Source organism: Monodelphis domestica, chromosome 1, assembly GCF_027887165.1.
Source record: "Monodelphis domestica isolate mMonDom1 chromosome 1, mMonDom1.pri, whole genome shotgun sequence".
Taxonomy (NCBI): domain Eukaryota; kingdom Metazoa; phylum Chordata; class Mammalia; order Didelphimorphia; family Didelphidae; genus Monodelphis; species Monodelphis domestica.
The window spans coordinates 295,869,731-295,895,919 of NC_077227.1; the positions used below are offsets into that span (position 1 = coordinate 295,869,731).

The 26,189-nt window shown below is 34.0% G+C and overlaps 1 protein-coding gene across 1 annotated transcript in view; it reads right to left on the reverse strand.

The window, feature by feature from the left end:
- The window catches only part of TRIM9 (tripartite motif containing 9), a 240,804-nt gene that overhangs the window by 84,296 nt on the left and 130,319 nt on the right, over nucleotides 1-26,189 (reverse strand). Inside the window, exon 6 of the mRNA XM_007473218.3 lies at nucleotides 15,654-15,811. Coding sequence (XP_007473280.1) covers nucleotides 15,654-15,811 — 158 coding nt within the window. The remainder of the gene's footprint in view (nucleotides 1-15,653; nucleotides 15,812-26,189) is intronic.

Below are 26,189 nucleotides of genomic sequence, written 5' to 3' on the forward strand. Positions count from 1 at the left end.
TTTGGTATAGTAGGTTCTTATAGTTTTTAAAAATGTCCTCTCCATTTTAAATTCTGATTTCTAATTTAAAATCATCTTAGTAGTTTGACTTTTCTTTGCTGGTACCTTTATCTCAAAATAACTAATAATGCAATGGTCTTAATGATCTTTCCAACAGACAAACTACTTTTATCAGTTCCATACTGTTTTTTTTAATTTCTATTTTATCTATTTCTTCTTTGTTGAAAGGTATCCTGTGTTTGTTTTAAGATTTTTAACTTGTCAATATATTAGTTTTCAAAATTACATTCTTACTTCATTAATCTTATCTTTTCCTCTTTAAAATTTTTTTAAAAGTTTATTTATTTAATTAATTAATTAAGAATATTTTTCCATAGTTACATGAATCATGTTCTTTCCCTCTCCTCCTTCCATAGCCAATGAGCAATTCCACAGGTCATTGAGCAAGACCTATTTCTGTATTGTTAGCATCTTTTCCTCTTTTCAAAACATAAGTTGTCAGAGCTAACATTCCTCTAAAAATGGTCTAGTTACTTCCAGTAAATTTTGGTTCAATGTTATCATTCTCTTTAACATAATTTTTAGTATTTATAGAATTCTTCTTTGACATATTTATTTGTATTATATGTATAATTGGCTCCTTTTGGGTCGGAATATATTTTGCTCATATTTCTTTTTCAATTATAATTTTGTTTCATTTGATATCTGAAGGTTATGTTTAATATTTCCACCTTTCTGCATTTAACTATGTTTTCTACACCCTAGAACATGATCAATATTTGTAAAGGTATTCTGTGATTATGAAATATTCTCTAAGATTTCCAATTAATAATCATGTGTCTACCAAATTGTGTTTTCCCAACACTGTTAAAATCTATAATTTGTTTCCACTTGCTGAAACTTTGAAAGAGGAATGTTAGTTTCCTACAATTTGATCAAACAGAAGGAAATTTCAGATTTCAATATAATGTTGCTATGCTATTTGATATATTTAATAGTGATATTTTTCATTATCTACCTGTCAGTGGTTGATAACTTTGGGTCTATTTTAGATAAATATCTGAGAACCCTCCTCAGAGGTTGAATTCTCATGCTCTGAGAACGGGTACAAGTGCCCTCGCCTCCGCCTTCTTTTAGTTTCCCCTAACAAGATTGCTGACTGTTCCTTGAACCCTGGATGATTCCTGGAACCATTATCTTGCCCCAACCATTATCCTACCAGCTGCACTATCTACATTCTTGTTACACTTTCTCATGATTATTTGTAATTCCTGTGGTTTTTACCTTTAAAAGATCTACCAGTTTGCAACAAACTTAAAACCATTGTCATCAGCATGGGTCCCTTCTGACCCCATACTGTGACTATGGCTGTGATTCTTATCTTTTCCCTTGCCCTTATGTTCAGGTGAGGTCCTTCTTACTTCTTCTTCTTATTATTTTCCTCATTCCTTACCTGCAGAACTCTGGTCCCAGATCTGGCCCCCCCAGTGGAGCATTTTACATCTACCTTCAATTCATTTAAAGAAACCTTTATTTTTTTTTAAGTGCTAGGCTCTGGGAATACACTGTCAAAATGAAAAGATTTCTTCTTCTAAGGAGTTAACTGTCTGGGAAGTTGGGGTGGAAGAAGAGATATGCAGCAAAAGAAATAAAAAGTACATGAAAAGTAAAATAATTTTAAGCTGGCAGCACCATTAATCACTGGGAATATTAGAAAAGGTCTTACTTGGGGGCAGCTGGGTAGCTCAGTGGATTGAGAACCAGGCCTAGAGATGGGAGGTCCTAGGTTCAAATCTGGCCTCAGACACCTCCCAGCTGTATGACCCTAGGCAAGTCACTTAATCCCCATGGCCTAGCCCTTACTACTCTTCTTCCTTTGAACCAATACACAGTATTGATTCCAAAGTGGAAGGTAAGGGTTTAAAAAAAAAAGGTCACACTTGAAATATGCTTTGAAGGGAGTAGGAATTCTATGAGGATTGAGTTAAAGATGAAGCACATTCCAGACATGAGAGACTGGTTATGAGTAGAAAGTCAGAGATCATTGCTTCAAATCTCACCTCTGATGTGTGACATTGGCCAAGTCATTTAAATTTAATAGGTCTCACTTCTAAAATGAGAGAAGGACAATTTGCATTAGATGATAATGGAGGTACCTCCTAGTTCTATTATAGCATGAGCTTAAGTTGGAATATTGTGTATAGGGAAGCAATTAGTATTCCAATTTGACTAGAAAAGTATATTAAAGGTTACAACAGAAAATAAAATCATTAGAGATTTAAATTCCTTATTTAGAAATTTTTAATTATTTTATTTTAGAGGCAATAGAGAGCTAATATTTTGTTTTGTTTGCAATGAGGAGAATGATATGGCTATATCTGTATTATAAGAAAATCATTTTGAGCTTTGAAAGAGAAAGGGAGAGACTAGAGTCACTGAGACCAACTTTAAGGCTATTGCAATAATTCAGTCAAATGGTAATCAGAACCTGAACTATGGTAGAGGCTTTGTGAGTAGAGAACAGAGGACAGATGTGAGAGATGTTATGGAGAAAGCATCAACCAGATTTGATAACTAATTTCAGATAAACAGCATCAAATTGCCCTGCTTTTCTCTCTTGACGGTATTTATTTAAATTGCTTCACTCCAAATCATGGCCACTAAAATTTTCTTTGTTCTTGTGTATTTCTTGTAAACATTAATTGTTAGGTTGTGTTTTCCTAATCCATTTTTAACTCTTTCATATTTTATAACAAGCTTAATATATTGCTTCAGGTTTATAATTCTTCTGAAAGCTTATGTCGACCAAATTTTACTGAGTAAGTATAGCATCCTCTGTTGGGTACTCTCTTAACCTGCCATTTATAGTCAAAATGGGTTCCAAGAGGACAAGCACTTTTACAATTCTAAGGTACCTCATGAATCTAAACTCCTATGTATCTGTTTTAGGAACTTCCATGGCTTTCCATTATCAATCAATAAACGCTCATGGGAAAGACATTTACTCAAGTGTTACAATAAATATATTAGTCACAAAACATCCCCTACAACAAAACCTTTGTTTCCATTCTCTTACAAATACACAGTGTGTTTGAGAAGAATGGGTACAAAGTGATTACAGTGAGAACAAAGTGTATGTGAAGGGAAGACATAAGCTTAAGGAAATATATAACTCTAGCACTGAAAGCTCTATGACTAATTTTGTCTACAATCTGAGTCCCTTCTGCAGCTCAACTCAATTACTGGAGTTAGTTTTCTTTTGAGTCTATATATGATTTTATTTTCTCTGGTTGGGAGAAATTCTCCTTAAAGTTGTAGCTTTGTTACTCTCTAAAATCTAGATGAAACATTTCTTTTTGGGGTTGTTTGTTTAATGTTATGGCCGAGAAAAGGAAGATGAAGAAATTCCCTCCTCCTTATCTTCCATTTGGTAAAGAGGTGGGTTCTTTCGCAACTGTTGACTCTTTCTTCATCTCTCCTAAATCAACAAACTCAAACTGTTAACTTTTAAGAATCATATATTAAGATGCAATGCTTACACTTATTAATACATTATTAGTCATCTGAGATTGCATTATAGGAATTAAGCAATTCATTTTGTTACATCTTGTAACATTTTTTTTAAAAGTTGGTTTAAATATTCCAAAGTAAGAAAGAGAAAATTGAAAAGAAGATTTGAAAATCAGATCTCATACCGGTCACAGAGGCATGCTACAGTAGAAAAAGGGGATATCAGTCATATAGATATTTTCTAGACTCCCTTCTATGTTAAAAGCAGAGTAGTTGATAGTTTCTTGACATACTTCAGTGATCATTTCAATCATTGAAATGTGGAAGAATCAATAAAAAGAAATTCTATTCTGGGTTAAATTCTTAGTAAAAGGCAAGAAAAAATTGCTCAAATGGAAACTACAGGAACATTAAGGGAAGTATTCACTCTATCCTAGATATTGTGACAGAAAAATAATCTCAGCATATTGTGTCATGTATCTTAGATTTAGGAAAAGCAGATTTTAGAGGAGAGAGGAAAAATAGATAGGAAAGATAGATGAACTAAAATGCTTCATGGAAAGACTGCTTAGGGGACAAGGAAAACATACAAGAATGGAATTCAGAAGACAAAAAAAATTCTAGTGAGGAGGAAAATGAAATTTGTTTAAATGTGAATGCATAAGAAACCTAACAACAAATTTATATTTTAAAAAGAAAATTAATAGAATATAAATGTAAGACCCAGTAGCACAGGATTACTGAGTGTGACACAGTCTTATAAAAATAGTATGAGGAAATAATGAAGTTTAAAAAGGGCAGAGGGACAATGTTATTTATTTTTATTAGCTATATTGAGGGAAAAGGAGATGAAATATTTGCTGGGAATTATTATGAATGACAATAGGGGGAAGACAAATATGTTCAGTATTTATTTTTGTCTTCTCTACAAAGAATGATCTTTACACCTGAAATCATAGGGAGAATATTAGTAACGAGAAAGAAACCCACACCCACCCCAACTGCTCTATCCCACATCCTTAGGTCCAAAATGTCTTCAAATTTTGGAAGGGCTCAGCCACTCTCAGGGATAGTATAAAGATTGTGGAAAATATGAGAGATGTGACAATATTGCACAAAAGCAAACATTGTTCCACTTTTCAGAAAAGAAAACAATGAAATCGGAAAACACTAAGTTGGAGAACTCGATTTTGTAAATTATAAAAATAGATCGCCAAAGAGAATACATAGTAAAGGAAGCAGATATTAAACATTTAATGTCTCCATCAAAAACTCTTTGCCAAATTAACCAAATCTCTTTTTTTATGGGAATAGTAAATTAACATATGAAAGAAATGCTACAGAAACATTTTATTTAGATTTTTTGCAAAAAAATTTATATTGTTGTCATACTATTTTTTTGTAGACAATGGGAAAATGTGAGTTAGATAAATGATACAATTATATGAATTCAAATCTTGTTAGATGGCTGTATTCAAAGAGTAGTTGTTAATTGTTACAATATCAATAGTCAGGTTCCTCATAGAGTACCCTGGGGCTCTGCGCTTGGCCTTACTCAGTTTAACATTTTTATCAATGACATGGATAAAAACCTAAATGGAATGTAAATTCATCATATTTGGTTTCATTTATTTATTCATACATACATTCATTCATTCATTTATTTCTTTCTTTCAAGAACCCTTACCTTCCATCTTAGAATCAATACTACATATTGGTTCTAAGGCAGAAGAGTGATAAGGGCTAAGCAATGGGTATAAAGTGACTTGCCCAGGGTCACACAGCTAAGAAGTATCTGAGGACAAATTTGAACCCTGGACCTCCCATCTATGAGTCTGGCTCTCAATCCACTAAGCCACAAAACTATAAAGGATAACCGACAGTGAATTTCAGAATTTGGATACCAAAAATATCTAGGCAGTCTAAAAGCATTGAGCTAAATTTAATGAAATTATATTAAATAATGATAAATGTAAAATCTTACATTTGAATATCAAAGATGGAAGCTTCACAAATATAAGATGAGGGAGGCACAGACAATAGTTTTGAATAAAATCTAAGGTTTTTTTGGTCACTGTAAGCTCAATATGAGCCAGCACTTTGATATTGCAACCAAAAAAGTAAATGTGGTCATGGGTACATGGGGGCCCAACTTCCAGGAACAGAGAAGTGACAATTGAACTGTACTCTATCTTTGTCAGATCTCATCTGGAGTTTTGTATTTAATCAGAGGCACAATGATTTAATTTTTAAAGGATACCACAACCTATTATTTGGGACATTGTCCATACGATGAAGGAACTTGAGTCCATGCTATGTTGTTGCTGTCTATCTGTTATTTTTGAAAATGACTGATTATAACATGGGGTGATGTCTTGAGTTGCCAGTTAATTGGATTTAAATGAAGCAGAGTTGCACAAAGTCTCATTCTCTTTTCCAGATCCATCAAAGTCAGCAAAACAAAAGGCAAGATGACTTGTGATAGATGCAGTGGATAACCTTGGTGTCTTCAATATCTGACTAGGTTCTAAGTATTCCACAGTATTCTTGCTTCAGTTGCCTTCATGGCATTAGGAATAAACTTCTCTCATCTACCCATTCCACTGAGGAAAGTCTTCACATGCTTGGGATAGACATCCTTCTCACTCACAGATAAGTTTGAAAGCTGTTGGTTACCACAAATACAATTTAGATCATTTAGTCCATTACCAATATAGTTTTCTTTTTCAATTTGTCAATTTCAAACATTATTTCTTGGTTACAAAAATCATATTCTATTCCTCCCTCCCCTCCACCTACTCTTCCCATAGCTGACACGCAATTCCACTGGGTATTATATGTGACCATGATCAGAACCTATTTCCCTGTTGTTGATGTTTGCACTAGGATATTTATTTAGGGTCTATATCACTAATCATATCCCCCTCAACCCATGTGATCAAACAATTGTTTTTCTTTGGTATTTCTATTCCCACAGTTTTTCCTCTGAATGTGGATAGTGTTCTTTCTCATAGATCCCTCTGGGATGTCCAGGATCACTGCATTGCCACTAATGAAGAAGTCCATTACATTTGATTGTACCACAGGGTATCAGTCTCTGTGTACAATGTTCTCCTGGTTGTACTCCTTTCACTCTGCATGACTTCCTGGACATTGTTCCAGTCCCCATGGAATTCCTCCACGTTATTATTCCTTTGACCACAATAGTATTCCATCACCAACATATACCACAATTTGTTCAGCGATTCCCCAACTGAAGGGCATCCCCTCCTGTTCCAATTTTTTGCCACCACAAAGAGTGCAGCTATGAATATTCTTATACATGTCTTTTTCCTTATTATCTCTTTGGAGGTACAAACCCAGCAGTGCTATGGCTGGATCAAAGGGCAGACAGTCTTTTAACGTCCTTTGGACATAGTTCCAAATTGCCCTCCAGAATGGTTGGATCAATTCACAACTCTGCCACCAATGCATTAATGTCCCTACTTTGCCACAGCCCCTCCAGCATTCATTACTTTCCTTTGCTGTCATGTTAGCCAATCTTCTAGGTGTGAGGTGATAACTCAGAGTTGTTTTGCATCTCTCTGATTATAAGAGATTTAAAACAATTTTTCATGTGCTTATTAATAGTTTTGATTTCTTTGTCTGAAAACTGCCTGTTCATGTCCCTTACCAATTTATCAATTGGAGAATGACTTGATTTTTTGTATAATTGATTTAGCTCTTTGTAAATTTGAGTAATTAGACATTTGTCAGAATATTTTTTTATGAAGATTATTTCCCAATTTGCTACTTCCCTTCTAATTTTGGTTACATCAGTTTTGTTTGTACAAAATCTTTTTTAATTTGATGTTATCAAAATTATTTATTTTATATTTTGTGACTCAGTTTCTAAGTCTTGCTTGGTTTTAAAATCTTTCCTTTCCCAAAGGTCTGACATGTATACTATTCTGTGTTCACATAATTTACTTATAGTATCCTTTTTTATGGTCAAGTCATTCACCCATTCTGAGTTTATCTTGGTGTAGGGTGTGAGGTGTTGATCCAAACCTAATCTCTCCCACACTGTCTTCCAATTTTCCCAGCAGATTTTATCAAATGTTGGATTTTGGTCCCATAAGCTGGGATCTTTGGGCTTATCATAGACTGTCTTGCTGAAGTCACTTAACCCAAGACTATTCCACTGATCCTCCTTTCTGTCTCTTAGCCAGGATTGTTTTGCTGACCACTGCTTTATAGTATAGTTTGAGATCTGGTACTGCAAGGCCACATTCCTTCACATTTTTTCATTATTTCCCTGGATATCTTTGATCTTTTGTTCTTCCAAATGAACATTGTTATGGTTCTTTTATAATTCAGTAAAAAAAGTTTTTTAATAGTTCAACGGGTATGGCACTAAATAAGTAAATAAGTTTGGGTAGGATGGTCATTTTATTATGTTAGCTCATCCTACCCATGAGCAGTTAATGTTTTTCCAATTGTTTAGATCTAGTTTTAATTGTGTGGAAAGTGTTTTGTAGTTGTATTCATATAGTTCTTATGTTTGTCTTGGCAGAGAGATCCTAAGTATTTTTTATTATGTAACCCTCATCATGACTTGCTGGAGTCTTTTTTCTAGTATCCCATTTAAGATTTTTTCCTTCTATGTTTATTAAGGAAATTGGTCTATAGTTTTCTATCTCTGTTTTTGACCTGTCTGGCTTTGGAATCAGTACAATATTTGTATCATAAAAGGAATTTGGTAGAACTCCCTCTTTGCTTATTATGTCAAATAGTTTGTATAGTATTGGGATTAGTTGTTCTTTGAATGTTTGATAGAATTCACTTGTGAATCCATCAGGCCCTGGGAATTTTTTCTTAGGGAGTTCTTTGATGGCTTGTTCAATTTCTTTTTCTGATATGGGATAATTTAAGAATAATATTTCATCTTCTATTAGTCTAGGCAATTTATATTTTTGTAAATATTCATCCATATCACCTAGATTGGCATATTTATTGCCACATAATTGGACAAAATGGTTTTTAATGATTGCCTTGATTTCTTCTTCATTGGAGGTCAGCTCTCCCTTTTCATCTAAGATACTGTTAATTTGGTTTTCTTCTTTCCTTTTTTTTTATTAAATTGACCTGTACTTTGTCAATTTTGTTTGCTTTTTCAAAATACTAGCTTCTAGTCTTATGTATCTGTTCAATAGTTCTTTCACTTTTGATTTTATTAATTTCTCCCTTAATTTTTAGGATCTCTAATTTAGTTTTCTTCTGGGGATTTTTAATTTGTTCGCTTTCTAGATTTTTTATTTGCATGTTCATTTCATTGACCTCTGCCCTCCCTAATTTGGTAATGTATGACCTCAAGGATATAAATTTCCCCCTGAGTACTGCTTTGACTGCATCCCATAGATTTTGAAAGGATGTCTCATCAGTATCATTTTCTTCAATGAAATTATTAATTGTTTCTATGATTTCTTTTCTAACTGATTTTGGAGAATCATATTATTTAATTTCCAATTAATTTTTTATTTGGTTCTACATGTACCCTTACTGATCATTATTTTTATTGTGTTATGATCTGAAAAGGTTGCATTTATTATTTCTGCTTTTCTGCATTTGTTTGCCATATTTTTATGACCTAGTACCTGGCCAATCTTTGTGAATGTACCATGTGCTACTGAAAATGCGGTCTATTCCTTTTTGTCCCTATTTATTTTTCTCCATATATCCATTAACTCTGATATTTCTAAGATTTAATTCACACCTCTTACTTCTTTCTTATTTATATTTTGGTTTGATTTATCTAAATTTGATAATGATAGGTTCAGGTCTCCCACAAGCATAGTTTTACTATCTATTTCCTCCTTCAATTCCACTAGTTTCTCCTTTAGAAATTTGGATGCTATACAATTCAGTGAATACATTTTGATTACTAATATTTCCTCATTGTCTCCACTGCCTTTTATCAGGATATATTTACCTTTCCCATTCTTTTTAATCAGATGTATTTTTACTTTGGCTTTGTCAGATATCATGATTGCAACTCCTGTCTTCTTTCTATCAGTTGAGGCCCAATAGGTTTTGCTCCAACCTTTAATTCTAACTTTGTGAGTGTCTACCCACCTCAGGTGTGTTTCTTGTAGACAGCATATGGTAGGATTTTGGATTCTAATCCACCCTCCTCTTTGTTTTCATTTTATGGATGAGTTCATCCCATTCACGTTCAAAGTTATGATGGTCACTTGTGTATTCCCTAGCATTTTGATATCCTCTCCTAGTTCTGTTCTTTCTTCTTTTGCTATATCCTTTTAAACTAGTGGTTTACTTTTAATCAATCCCCCTAATCCCCTACCTTAATGTGCTTCCCTTTCTGGCCCCTCCCTTTTTGTTCCCTTCTTATTTTTTTAGGGTATGTTAAATACCCTCCCCCCTCTCTTTCCCTCCCTTCTTGTACTACTTCCCTGCTACCTCCCTTAGTTTTCCCTTCTCACTTTACCTGTAGGATAAGATAGAATTCAAGACCCCAATGGATCTAGATGGTCTTCCCTCTCAGAACTGATTTCACTGAGAGTAAGGTCTAAGTATTACCTATTAGCACTCTTCTTCTTCTCCTTCTTATAAGAGTATTCTTCACCTCCCCTTCCCATGCATATCTTTTTATGATAAAGATTGTCCTATTTATTTTATTTCTTCAAGTATCTCTTGGTGCCATGTTTGATTCCCATCTTTCCTTTTTCTATTTTTTGCATATCATCTTATAGCACTCATTACCCTAATCTCTTCCTATGAATGACTCTTCTAATTACTATAATAGTGAATATATTTTTGAGAGTTACAAATAACATTTCCCCCATATATTAATATAAATAATTTGATCTTATTGTAGCCCTTAAAGAAGAAAGTTTGAATTAAAAAAACATTCCCCCCCTTTCCTTCTCTTTCTTATTTACCTTTTCATGTTTCTCTTGATCTTTTTGTTTGGATATCAAACTTTCCACTTAGTCTTTTCTTTACAAATACTTGGAAATGTTCTCTTTTGTTGAATGCCCATGCTTTCCCTGGAAGTATATAGTCAGTTTTGATGGATAAGTGATCCTTGTTTGAAGACCCTATTCTCTTGCCTTTCTGAATATCATATTCCAAGCCTTGAGGTTCTTTAGTGTGGAAGCTGCCAGGTCTTGTGTGATTCTGATTGGTGCTCCTTGGTATCTGAATTGTCTCTTTTTGACTTCTTGTAGAATTTCCTCCTTAGCTTGAAACCTCTTGAATTTGGCAATTACATTCCTGGTAGTTGTCTTTTGAGGATTTAGTGTAGAGGGTGTTCTATGAACTCTTTCAATGTTTATTTTCCCCCCTTGTTCAAGAACAGCAGGGCAGTTTTCTTGGATGATTTCTTGTAGTATGATGGCAAGATTTCTATTTATTTCTGGCTTTTCAGGTAGACCAATGATTCTCAAATTTTCTCTCCTTGTTCTATTTTCCTGATCTGTCATCTTCTCAGTGTGATATTTTATGTTTTCTTCTATTTTGTCAGTCCTTTGACTTTGCTTTATTAATTCTTGCTGTTTTGCAAGATCATTGTCTTCCAGTTGCCTAATTCTGGTCTTTAAAGTTTGGTTTTCCTTTTCAGTTTGGTCTGTCCTGCTTTTCATGGCTTCCAGATGTTTCTCCAGTTAGGACTTCCTGTCCTTTAAACTGTTATTTTCTATTTGAACTATTTCCCACTTTTCTTGCCAGAAAGCTTCCATCTTTTTGATGAGCTCCAGTTTAAATTCTTCAAGTGCTTGTGGACAATTTCCATTTTGGGGGGTAAGGTTTTAGTGCATTTATTTGAACTTCCTCTTCTATTTCCTCTGTAGCCTGAGTTTTTCCTCTGCAAAAATTTTCAAGGGTCAACTCCTTCTTGTTTTTCTTGGAGGGAAGTTGTTGTTCCTGGGCACTATTTTCCATCACTGTGGAGGTTTTTACTTCCCTTTTTAGTCAGAAATATGAGTGATATGGGCAGGCTCTCTATGTATGGAGTTAAGGAGCAAGGATTTTGCCCAAGGCAAGCTCTCAAATCTTCCCAGGTTCTGCTGTTTGCTGCCCCTCTCTTAAAGGAAATGCTATCTTCCTGCGAGCACCCATGGTCTGTGCTTTTCAGCCTGCTGGGGTTTCAGGTCTAGCTGCTCTCAGGGGTAGGTCTAGTCAGCTCCCAAGGACCTAGGAGTGCCCCTCACTCACTCACTGATTCTGGCTCATGCTGGCTCTGACTCTGGCTTGACAGTTGGGGTGGGGGAGGGTTGATCAGCTCACATTTTGGTGGGATCTTTTTCACCCCCATATAGTTTGGAAATGCCAAAATCCCATGTGCCTTCAATGCTGTGCCCTACTGTAGAGTCCTTTCGTTTATATGAATTTGTTTTTTGTGGTCTTTTGAGGTAGTCTATATCAGTGGGTGCTGAGGAGAGGAAGAGTCCTGCGAATGGACTGCCGCCATGTTTACCCAGACCTAATATAGTTTTATTAGGGTGTGGTTGCCGTACATGCTATAACTGGAGTCATAAGTAAAAGTTGATTTATTTTAACATGGGTTAGTTTTATTTTATTATATATATGGTTTAATGATCATGCTACAAATTTTATAAAAAGCATCCATTTTCTAATGCCAAGTCAAAGCAAAGTTACAAAAGAACAGATAAAATACAACCAAAAGAGCACCAATGCTTTTCAGATAAAGATGGAAATTAAAGGTAGATGAGCAGTCCTCTGAAAGAGCTCAGATTCATACAACAGATAAGATAAACATCTTATATACCATGTCATGTAAGGATCTGTTGAAGAATAAGAGGTTGTATTATCTTTTAAAAAATTAAATTATTATTTTGTTTTAGTGAGCTTAAAAATTTGCAAACCATTTCTCAGACACTAATCCTTTTTTCTTTATATTTAATTTTGAGAGAATAGCATTGTGTTTTCCAAGAGATATACAGTGCCGGATCAGTTATATATCTAATTATATTACATAATGTGGAAATAAGCATTCATCATCACTTGATTAATATTATTTGGATACTTGGGTGGAACACCTATGAGAAATTATGTATCTTTTTTAGGATCCCAAAGTTTTGGGGCTTAGTTCAAATGACACCAAAAATTCTTCAAAGAAAAGAATGTTGAGAGCATCACCATTTTACAGGAATCCCCATTCATACTGGCTCCTTGTTAAATGTCATCCATGAAAGTGACAAGCAACTTTGGTAAGCAAGCATAACTCTGCTTTTTAGCCTCTGTGGAAATTAATAATTGGGAGACCTTTGGAAAAATATTTCTGTTATTACATTTGAGAATGAATGAAAGAAAAAATATTTATTAAATATCTATTATGTAATAATATTGTGCACAGTAATGACAAAATTTTTATAAACCCTTATCTTCCATCTTAGAATCAATATTGTGTATTGGCTCCAAGGAAGAAGAGTAGTAAAGGCAAGATAATGGGAGTTGTGCCCAGACCAAATGGCTTAGAAGTGTCTGAGACCAGATTTGAACCCCAGACCTCCCATATCTAGATCTGGATCTTAATCCACTGAGACACCTATCAGCCCTCTGGTAATATTTTTTGATGAACAACTGTGAATGGTGTAGTTATTCTTAGCAATGCAGTGATCCAAGATAATTCCATTGACTCATGATGAAACATGCATCTGCCTTCAAAGAAAGAACTGGTGGAGTCTCATTGCAGACTAAAACATTGTATATTTTAATTTTTCTTCTTTGTAAAATTTGGTATCTCTTCCACAAAATCCAGATTAATATTTCATATGATTGCACATGTAAAATCTGTATCATATTACTCACTATGTCAAAGAGAGATGAGGGTTAGGAGAAGGGAAGGTGGGAAGGAGAGAGGGAATTTGGAACTCAGCATTTTAAAAAATGAATTACATATAATTGGGGGAAAATTAAAAACCAAAAAGAGAAAAGAAATATATACTAAAATCAACCTAATATATAAATAATATAAATTAATTATTATTATGTGTACATTTAATGTAACATACATAACAGCACAAAAATAATTATAATATTTCTTAAATATTTATTATGTGTCAAGTACTATGATAAGTGAAAAAGATACAAATACAAAATAAAAAACAGTCCGGTTATGAAAAGCTTCAATAAATCTATGAGGGGCACTTTGTGTAGGAAGATGCAGTGCTAGTGAGAGGTACAATAGAGGAGTAGGTTGATACACTATCTCTAGGAAAAATGGCAGACTTAATTTGATCATAAAGAGTGAGGTTAGAGAGGATTCAGAAGGAGAAGATGAATTTTTTTTAATCAAGTAATCTTTTATTATCTTAACATATGCATGAGACTTATTGGAACACTGCTAATGAACAAAATTTCTTACAAATTCTTTGAAAAATAATTGGCATGCAAATTAGCAAAACAATATTTTGTATTCTCATTTTATGTAATACTAATTATCTGATTTCAAAGACATAGTCTGATATAGAATACTGTTCATAAAACCTGGCTTATTTTCTTCTGTGCTCCTCAGGGATGTCCTTGAAAATTTTTGTTATTCAGAGTTATGAAAAATAGTAATATGAATCAAAATTTATTGATATAGTTTCAATCACCATTTTGCTTTTTCTGTAGTATTAACATTCATGATTCATTCAATCCTCAATCATTTCCGATTCTCTTTTTTAGATAACCTCAGAATAAATTCTTCAGTATCTCATGAATGCATTATTTCCCACATAGATGTTCATTAGCATATTTTGTCCAACACCTTCTTGGCAATATGTTGAAACCTTTTGATGTTAATAAAATCCTAATGTTAAAACTGCATTGCCATTAAGTGAGCAAATAGTTATAAAAATATTGACATATATTCCTTCATTTGTTGTCTCCCTTCTAGAATTGGTCCTAAATGTTTTCAGCATTGCCTAATTGAAACTGAGTTTCTCATCAAACTTTCTGCATATTTTTCATTGCCTTTTGTTATTTTTTTGAGATGACAATTCTCATAGTACTCCTTAAAAATCCTTAAAATAGATGGGTCAATATTTTGGAAGAGAGAAGGTCTAATTGGGTTGCTTATACATGTAGAAAGTAAGGCCTTGATAATGAAAAATCAGTCCCTTAGACCATTATAATAAAAGTATTGAATTACTGGTTTAAATATCAGGTAATCTGGAGTTCGCAAGTTCTTTTAACTTGCTCAAAATCTAACTGAATTTTCTTTAAGGATGTTGTAGGGAGGATTATCACCTCAAGCATGTTTTGGATTAAATGAACTTTGAGAAAAAAAATTAAATGTCGGATAAGTTAAAATCTTTTTTGGGTTTTTTTTTGTGTTTAAATATTTCTCTTGTGTTGAATATAATTAATAGCTATTTTATTTCACCTACAACTGAGCTACCTAGTATGTTTAATATCTTTCTAGAATTTGTTGTTGTTGTTTTCTCTTTTGGAGAGATCCCAGATGTGAGCTAAACCCAAATTCAGTTTATTATCAGAGTTCTGTGGGGCCAGAAGTATACTCAAGTGTATATACAAGGCCTAGAAAAAAGAACTTTGAGAAATTTCTGAGTTTCTGACTTAGAATATAATAATAGATAGAAAGCAGGAAGTTGAAAAGAATTTAAGGGTAGGGCAAGGTTAATAATTTCCAACTTAAATATATTGAGTTTGAAGTGATTTTCAGGAAGTGGAGGAACAGAGAGAATGAGAGGGGTCAGTTGCGTAATCTAGATAGATCATCAAACTCTTCATTAGAATGTGGTGATCATGGGCTTTAGCTTTAGCACTTAAAACACAAAAATAGAAATTTGCATTTTAATGTGTTTTAAAGTTTACAAATTGCTTTTCAACAACCTCTGAAGAATGTAGTACAATTATTATAATGCTTATTTATTAATGAGGAACTAAATGTTCAAAGAAGTAAAATTATTTATATAGGATCACATATTGTAGCAGTACCATATAATCTCAAATCCACACCTTTTGATTCTAGAACCAGTGTTCTTAGCACCAATCTAACATTGCACAATAATTCTCCAATTATTTTTTAAAACTTTTCATTATTTCAAAAGTTATGGCTTCATTTATAATATATGATTGGAAAACAAAACAAACAAGGTAAATTCTCTACTCACTCTGAACTGACCACCATTTCCATCATCTAGTTCCAGAATGTATCCTTCTGCTATCACTGTTGACAAAGGTGGCTGTTTCCATGACAATGTAGCACTGTTGTTGTGTGTGCAACAGTCTTCAAGCTGTAGAAGGGGGGCTGCTGGCACTGGAGAGGAAGCTAAACAAAAATTAATATAACCTTGGCTTCTTTGATAGTTATGGGGCATTTACACGTGTAAATGTACTGACAAAAAGTTGAGTACTCCATAACTTACAAATAAGCTATTGGTTCATACTAGGGACAAAAGCCCATTAACCTAGAAAGGTGAAAATATTCCTTTTATCACTAGTCTTTTTTTAATCTTTCAATATTTTGCTTTTCCCCCAATTACATGTAAAAAATAATTTTAACATTAACTTTCTAAAAAGTTGAGGTTCAAATTCTCTTTCCTTTCCTTCCTTTCCCCCTCCCTGACACAATAAATAATTTTATATAGGTTATACATATAATATCACACAAAACATACTTCCATATTGGTCATGTTATAGAAGAAAACACATTTTAAAAAATCACAAACAAAATTAAGTGAAAACAGTATACTTTGGTCTGCATTCAGATTCTATCAGTTCTTTCTCTGGAGGTGTATAGCAGTTTTCATCATAAATCCTTCAGAATTAGCTTGGATCATTGTATTGTTGAGAATAAATAATTCATTCACAGTTCATCATTGTACAATATTGTTATTACTTTGTACAATGTTCTCCTAGTTCTGCTCATTTCACTTTGACTATCTACTCTTTTAACCATATTCAGAATGGCTTACTGGCTATTAAAACTGAGACATTGCAGGGGAAGTATTTATTTGTCCTGCATTCCCCATAATAAAACTGATTAAAATAAAATTTCCATTCTCCCCTAATCTCAGGGCTAACCCCAAAAGCATAATTAACACATATTATATTAAAGCAGTACTCCTAATATTTTTGGGAAAACAAAGTATAAGCTCTAGACAACTAATTTACACACTACTGAAATGATCCATTTGTTTATACCAATCTCTCAAGCATAGTACTTAATCTAGGAACATGCAAGATGCATAGATCTTTCTTGTTACTAGATTACTAGAAATTTCTAGTTACTAGAAAAAATTTTTATTGTAATACAAAACACACTTCCATATTGGTCATTGTTGTAAGAGCACACTCTTACATAACCTAACTCCCAAAATAAAACCGAAGATTCGCTAATGTGAAAGATGACTCCATCAGTTTTTTTCTCTGGAGTTGGATAGCATTCCTTGTTATAAGTCTTTCAGGATTGTTCCAGATTATTGCATTGCTTAGAGTAACCAAGTTTTCACAGATAATCATCAGACAATATTGGTGTTATTATGTACAATGTTCTCCCAGTTCTGCTTATTTCTCCCTACATCAGTTCCCACAGATCTTTCCAGCTTTCTCTGAAATCATCTTGCTTATTATCATTTCTTATAGCAATTATAGTAGTCCATTATATAGTATTACATTACCAACACGTACCACCATTTGTTCAGCCATTCCCCAACTGATGAACAATTCCCTCAATTTTCCACCACAATAAGAACAGCTATAAATATTTTTGTATGAGTAGGTCCTTTCCCCTTTTGTTATTATCTCTTTGGTATACAGACACAGTAGTGATATTGCTGGATCACAGGGTGTATATTTTATAGCCCTAGGGGTATAGTTCCAAATTGTCTTACAGTGGTTGGATCAGTTTACAACTCCATCAGAAATGCATTAGTGTCTCAATTTTGCCACATTGATTCCAACATTGACCACTTTCCTTCATTGCCATGTTGGACAATCTGATAGGCGTGAAATGGTAACTTAGCGCTGACATTTCTCTAATCAAGATTGATTAAGAACACTTTTTTCATATGATTGTTGATGACTTCGATTTCATCTAAAAATTGCTTGTTCATATCCTTTTGAACATTTTTCAATTGGGGAATGGCTTGTATTCTTATAAATTTGACTTAGTTCTTTATAAATTTGAGAAATTAGATCTTTATCACAGACATGTATTATAAAATTTTCCCCTAGTTTGTTGCTTCCCTTTTAATCTTGCTTAGATTTTAGTTTTGTTTAAGTAGCATTTTTGGGAAAAGATGAAAAGTTGGGAGATATAGCTAATATTGGATGACAAGATGAAGATCCTTTCCCCCTTCCTTATGTTTGTAATTGATATGAAAGCCAAAACGTTTTATATAATTGACATTCTATTTTAATACTGTACACATTATTTTTATCCATGAAAATATCTATATCTGCAGACACAGAGCATGTATCTATGTTCTCAGGCCTGGAAAAAACCTGAAATTAGGGGAATGGGAAATATTTTCCTATAAGAAATTTCATTTTGAGGTTTCTTTGTGGAAGTGATCATTGAATTTTTCTATTTTCATTTTGTTCTCTGATTCTAACAGATCTGGGTAGTTTTCTCTAATGTTAAAAGGATTTTCTTAATCTCTCCCTCTGTCTCCTTAAGAGGCTATAGAGTAGGATTTCTAAGTAGATCAGAACTGACAGGAGTCAGTGAGCCAGAGCTGAAGATTCTATTACCAGGGAGACCAAGACTGAGGAGAGAGGAAGTAGCTAGAGAGAGATCAGTAGGTCTGTCTCTGAGGCAAGGGACTACTGGCAGTTGGAGGGGGTGCTATAGAAAACTGAAGGAGTGAGTGGAGGCTGTCTCTTTTTTTAGGGAGTTAGGTAGCTAGTGATAGAGAAGAGTAGAGTAGGCCTGGTATGCCAGGCAGAAGACCCTGTCCTGAGAAGACAGTTAGAAATAGTTTTAGGAAAATTTAGGTAGTATTAGGAATTTTAGGTATATTTGTAGGGTATAAGATTAATGATCTCTCTTTCCTCTTTTCTATCTATCTGTACTTCTTTCTTAGATTAAACAAAGTTTCTGTTAAACTGAGCTCCTCACTTTGTCAAACTCCTTAATTTACCCCTACACTAATGATAGGAAAATTTTCCACAATATGTTTATGAATTTCATAATACTTTTTCCTTGGTAACCTATTTCTTGCATCTTTTCAAACTACAGATAAATAATCAATTTTAAGAGCTAAAATTATCATCTGGAAAAAAGCTAAGCAAGCATCAGGTTCCCATGGTCTTAAAACAATATATATAAGGGTAGAGTTGATTGATATATTCAACAACATCCCACTTAAAGTAAGTGATAAGATAGTTAATCAACTTTCAAACTTTCAGTTTTAAAATTTTCATCAAGTAAAAATTTGCACAATATAGAGATAGGATTAGGGAATTTAACCTTGTGCAAAGGGATATCAATACATTTTTCCAACAGAAACTTAATAATAGAAATTAAGTGTGGAGTGGAATAAACTCAGTGTCCTAGTTAAAACTCCTTAGCATAAACCTTAGAAGAGGTAGCATGGTAGAGGTCTGAGCTTGGAGAATGGTGAGGAGAGAGTTTGACTTTAGCCTTATTAGACTTTAGCTCTTTTATGCCCTACTTCCCAAACCATTTTGGCTAGAGAATCTCATGTGAGTTTTGAAGAATTTAGACAATTTCCTATCAGCATTTTGCATCATTCACAAGTCCCATCTTTCTACCCTCTTACCTAACATATTAGAGGCTGGTAGCAATTTTTTTTTAAGTCAAGAAAGGCTGAATGCAGATTTGCAGTTAGGGAATTTAAGGGAAATTTTTGAGAAATCCATGAATAGGAGAAAAGCATTTCCACATTATGAATTATCTTTGCTACATGTGTATTGTAATTTGAGCCTATTTGTGGGAGAGTATGTAAATCAGTAGGCCAGTATGCACATACTATGCACATACTATATGCCAAGAACTGTGCTAATTTGGAAAAGAGAGAAATTATAAGGCATGCAAAAAGATAAGAAGCAATGGTTGAGTGGCAATCTGTCAATCAAATGAAGATTCTGATTTGGAATGTTACTGGGAAAGGCAATTTGGAGCCAAATCAACTGCTGGGTGAATTCTGGACCTGGCTGATCCTGGTGGCCTGTGAATTCTGGGCTTGGCTGATGGTGTGGTTGCCTTTGAATCAGGGTCCTGACTGATTTTCCTGATTGCCTTTGAATCAGGGAAGGAAGAATCTGGGTTTATCTCTGGGACTTGGGATAATCAAGCTGGAGATGGCCTGGTGACTTTGAAGGCAGAAGAAGGAGAAGGACAATAGTCCATATATCTCTCTGACTTGATCTGTTTCATGATAGTGACTGAATTGCCATTTCTCTCAATATCCTCCAACCTAAGGCTTACTGTAGATAATAGGGAAACTTCCAACCCTCTTACCGCCATCCTTCATCTTTCCCTGTCTTCCCTAAATAAACCCTTACTTAAGTTAAAAGTAGATAGAAAGTATTTTCATTTGAGACGCACAAACACTCCCTAAGTGATTTAGTAAGCAGAAGAAGAAGACAAAGGGGAGAGAAGCTGAACAGGCTGAAGAGGAAAGCTGGGAGAGAGGGAGGAAATGAGAAGAAGGGAGGTATAGAGGGAGGAGGGGTAAGCAAAAGAAACAAGATAACTGCCTGATTTATTAGTTATTAACTACCCATCAAATATACTCCTTCAATATTATATATTACACTAAACACTAGCACTGTCTAGAACTATTAGAATCCTGAAGAAGTGTGGAACAAAGACAAACCCAAGCAAGTAGAAAGCAAAATGAAATAAATAGTAATGTGGCAGGACAGATAGCTTAAGGATTATATAGTACAGGGACATTTAGGAGCCCATGATGAGAGAAAGAGCCAGTTCAGCATCAAGTTCAGGGAGATTTAGATGCCCAATCAATGGTATAAAAGAGAGGTGGGATGATACTACACACAGGGGGAACCCAAGGGCCCCATTCCCCTGTGTATCAGAATATAGGGCTACTACATGAGTGCTCAGGACTGGCATTAAGTTACCAAAGGAACCCATCCAAGGCAAGAGGTAGAAACAAAGAAGCATATGTGGGTCAAAAACCTCCCCATACTTAATAATAAGTGGGGTATATACACTTCTGGTGATTAAATCTAAAAATGTGTAAGGGAGAGTTAATCCCATCTTCACAATACCCCCTGTGATCATTTGGCAGACTAGTCTCCCCATTTGATCATTTAACATAATCAGCTTATACTTCTAAAAATTTTCTAACTACTGGTGCAATATTGCACCTTCTAAAAGGAAACTATAATAGTTAAAGACAAAAGGGAAAGAGAAGAGAAAAAGTAAAACCTATGTTTGCTAAGTACATTGACAAAAAGTCAATTAGGGGGCAGTCCCTGTTGGCATAAGAGTGTCCATTCAAAATAACTGTCTTCCAATCCCCCACAGTTCAATTTCTCTATAACCCAAAGTTCATTCTGGATCTTTTGGTGCACTGCGAAGTTTCTACAGGCATCTCTATGGCACTTTCTCCAAGCAGTTCACTTCCTGGATTCTGGGAGGTAGCAAGTGTCTTGACTTTTATAAAACTAGAATTATATTGATGAATTAAAACAATTATGTAAATGCTTATAATGTGCCAGATATAGTTCTAAACACTGGGAATACAGAAAAAAAATAATATGGTTTTGATCCCAAGGAGTTCATGCTCTAATTTATGGAGGCAACACATAAAAGAAAGTTCAGCTGCAGGGCAGATAGATGGAAAGGTCTTGAAGTCCTAAGGTTACAATTTGTGGGTAGATGACTAGGCCTACAAGTCTCTAGGTTAGTATAATAATTGAAGTGGCAGGAGATTATAGTGCATCAAGACAAGGTACATGGAAAGGTATAGAGGACATTAGAAAGAGGTAGATAGTAAGTCATTGGTCCTTTTTTGAAGAGGATCAATGACATCACAGAGTAAAGTCTTGACTTTCAAATAAATTAGATTTCATTGAGGCAAAGTCATCAGCCTCACTCTCTTTTCCAGATTCATCAAAGTCTATTAGTAAGACAAAAGTCAAAATGACTGGTGCTAGTTTGGGATACAGTGGATTACTTTGTTATGTTTGATGTCTGACCTAACTATAAGTCTTCCACAGAACAAATTCAAGAAGCAAGCTTCAGCCTACTTTAAGACTGTTGGAATGAGTTGTTCTCATCCACCCCTTAGACCAAGGGGAGTCGTCATAAACTTGGGATATACATCCCCCTAATTAACCAACAGGTTTGGGGTCTGTTGGTTTCCCCAGCCTGGTTTAGCTAGTCCATCTGTCAAGATGGTTTTGGGGCTGCTGTACATAGTACAGCTTCATGGAGCTACAGGTGAGAGTTGAGTGAGAGGTTGACCCCAAAGGTGTATGACCAGACCTGAAAAGGACTTAGCAAGCCCTCACATCAGGGCTATCCATAAACTTCAGGTAGGTAGTAGATAGTTGGATGGTTCTCCATCTCTCTGGAGGTATTAGAGTTGACACTCCAATCATCTAAACCTCATAAGTAATCATAACACTCTTCCTTTATTTCCTCAGTCCTTATGGTGTCTGAGTAGCCTGATGGCTTAGGAAGGAAAGGAGGGAGAATTCCCCTGCTGAAAAGTCTTCTTAATCTTATTCTAGAAAAACAAAACAAAACAAACTAGGCACATGTAAATACATTTTTCATAATCATGTCTTTCTCATCACTTATCAAAGACTACTGTTGTCATTTGTGAGACAAATGAGACATAAAAATTCGGCCCTACTAATAAATATTATCTTCTATGCTTTCCTCCATAAGAATATAACATTTATGTCATCAATTAAAAGAAATATGAAAGTTATTTGTTTTTCTGTCTTAAAATGTTATTTTCACAATTCAAGATAGAAAGAACACTTTGGAGAAAGAAGACTGGCATTTCAATCTTGGTTCTATTATTCTTGGACAAATGAGTCCAGAGTTTGAGGTCACAAAGGCTTCATTTGCAAAAAGAGGGGACTACATTTTTAACCTAATTCCAACCTTAAAAATATATGAACTCGAGGAACTGTTTGAGTTGAGGTTGTAACAGCTGCCTTCACTTTAGACACCATTACAAATTTATGTCTTTTTTTATGACCTCTTGAAATATGAACTGGTAAAATCCTAATGGTTAGCATTTTCTTGGCATTTTCAACTGTTTTAGGGAAAAACACTATATTCAGACATGAATTGCCACCCTTTTTAGCAAATTTATTGGAAAGTGGGATGTATATAATTAACATCATGATTTAGTCCTTGCATTCATCATTGCTGCAGCTTAAATGTAAAACCTAGGGTTGAATTTTCAAATATAGACTTGAAAATTTTTATTTTTTTAAGTTATATTCTTTTCTTAAACCGTATTTCATTTAAAAACGTGATTAGTGCTGTGAAAGAGGAAATGAAAAGATCTGATACTATATTTGGCTGAATGAAGTTAGAGAAAAGAATTCGGGATCATCAACAAATACAGATGATTTTCTGGTGCCTATAATACTTGCTAGTCCTTTGAGAATTGACTGTCTATTTTATCTGTGCTATCTTATGTGGAATCTGGGAAAACTGCTTCTGGTAAATGCATCATTGTGTGTAATAGAGAATCCCTTCCCTCCACATCAGAACAAGTGCCAATATTTTGTGACTATTTCCTGTTCATTTATTGAGTGGCAAAGAAAAGACATTTAATTAGCTGCTGAATCAGCATTGAGTATGCATTAAAAAATACTTCATCTTTTTCTCTTCCTGTATGGTGAATGAAGAAGAAATGCTGTAAACTTCAGGGCAGGGACAGAGGTATTGTGCTATTGGTTTGTCTCTGTATGCTTATTTCCTTATTTTTCATGTGGTTTTTGATGATCTGTCTCAACATTTCCCTCCAAACAACTTTAAAACAATACTTCAAACCAAACATTGAAGCTACAGAACAAACAAAAGATTAGGTGAGAAATTTGGGGAGATTAAGAATACTTAAGTCATTGGCAAAAGAGGTGTGTGTCACTGGGTTGGAGGCCTATATAGAGCACACAAAGTGGAAACAGCAGCAGCTTCAGGTACTCTTTGCCCAGAGATTACAGGGGGTTCTTTGATAGCCCTGGGTAAAGTTGGTGCTGATTGACAACTCTATTGTACAAAAGCACAATAGGTATCTAGTTCAGAATTCTACAGCAGTCACAAGGGAACAGTTCCAAGGTAAAAAGAAGCACAATAGCTTGTGACTGCAAAGTATCAAGAGCCCTTCTTGGCTAAAGACTAGAGTAAGACCAGAAGAGAATAACCATATCTTACTTAGGATCAAGCACCACAAACTTGAAGACTTTTGAGGAAAAACTCTGAAGACAGCAGCACAAAAAGTCAGAAGCTTGGGACAGTGCCTCCTCAACTCTAGATGAGCAGGGCCCAACTTTAACATAAAGTACAAAGTCAAGAAATAGGCTGGAACATGATCTTTTATGAGAAAAAGCTGCTATAGGGAAGACATAAGCTCATGATGAGATAATAATGTGAAAACAACTAAAAATAAAACCTCAAAGAAAAAATACTAATTGAACCCAACACCAACATGAATCCCTGGAAGAGTTAAAGAAAGAAAAAAGAATGGTAAAGGAAAAATTAGGAAAATAAATGAGAATGATGCAAGATTTGAAAAGAAAACGGTTCTATAAAACAGACACAAAAATACTGAAGTAAATAACATTGAAAACAAAATTGGTCTGTTAATGGTAAAAGAAATATGAGGAAAAAGTTATAAGAAAGGGAGGAATATTAAAAATTAGTACAGATTAAGGGAGGCAGTGGTTTGAAGCCAAATAGATTTTTGAGTAAGATCAGGATAAAAAGAGAGAAGAAACAGAAGAAAATGGAATAGAGGGAAATACACATAGAAATCATAACTGTGGATGTGATTAGGATGAGTTCACTCATAAAACAAGCAGAGGACAGAATGGATAAGAACCCCAAATCCAGCAATATGTTGTTTACAAGAAATATATTTAAAAGATAAAGATACACACAGAGCTAAAATAAAGGGCTGAGGCAGATTATTGTATGCTTTGACTGAACTAAAAAAATGGCAGAGGTAACAATCAAAATCTCAGATAAATGAAAAGCTAAAAAAGATAACCAGAAAAACTACATTTTGCCAGAAAGTACCATAGAAAATCAAGTAATATTAAAAAAAATTTATGGGAAGTTAAAGGTATTATTTCTCAAATATATACTGAATATAGAACTGAGTAAAATAAATAAAATAAGAGCCACTCCTCTAAATAGGCAAATTTTAGAAGAAGAAATCAAATCTATCTAAACCATGGGAAAATGCTCTAAATCACTATTGATTTTAGAAGTGCAAATTAAAACAACTCTGAAGAACCACCTTATACATATCATATATGATAAATGATAATGGGAAGGAAAGAAGCATAGGCACAATAATGAAGTAGTGAATTGGTCGAAACATTCTGATAAATAATCTGGAATTATGCACAAAGGACTATAAAATTATGCATAACATTTTACCCAACAATTCCACTTTATCTCAAAGAACTAAAAGAAAAAGAAGGAACAATAAAGAAAGAAAGAAAGAAAGAAAGAAAGAAAGAAAGAAAGAAAGAAAGAAAGAAAGAAAGAAAGAAAGAAAGAAAGAAAGAAAGAAAGAAAGAAAGAAAGAAAGAAAGAAAGAAAGAAAGAAAGAAAGAAAGAAAGAAAGAAAGAAAGAAAGAAAGAAAGAAAGAAAAAAGAAAGAAAAAAGAAAGAGAAAGAAAAAAGAAAGAGAAAGAAAGAAAGGAAGAAATATACAAAATATTTATAGCAGCTCTTTTTTTGTGGTGACAAAGAATTAGTAATTGAGGCAATGGCTAAACTAGTTGTTATATATAATTGTGATGGAGTCCTATTGTGTTATATAAAATGATGGAGGGGTTGTTTTAAAAAATGGCAAAATTTGATGCAAACTGAAACAGATCATTGTATGCAGTAATTATAATGTTACAGTTATGATAAATTGTGAAACTCATACTCTGATCAACACAATGATTCAAGAAAATTTAAAGGATTCATGATCAAAAAATGTATCCACCTCCATAGAGAGAACTGATGGATTCTGAGTGCAAATTGAAGTGTAATTTTCTTACTTTATTTTCCTTGTTTTAAAAAAAATGGCTAATATGGAATTGTTTTGAATGATTCACATGTATAAAGGAAATCATATTGCTTGCCTCCTTAAGGGTGGGGGAAGGAGTGAGAGAATTTAGAACTCAAAATTTTAAAAGAAAATATTTAAAAAATAAATAATAAATCCAAAATATTTACTATTATATAAGATTAAATTTCTGAGAATTCAGAGGGAACCATCAATTGCTAATTTAAGAAACTATTAGGTAAATCATGATGATGGCCTTATGCAAGAAATATAATCTTTCTAAACTTCTGTTGTTTTATCTGAAAAATGAGAAAGTTGGATTAGATGATCTCCAAGTTCCCAATTGTTCATCTTTTAGTGATCAGTTAAAAGTAATCTAGCTCACTGAGATATCTTCACACTTTGCTTCAACTTTGGAACTTAGCTAATTTTATTTATCATATGAATTAATGTTTTTAT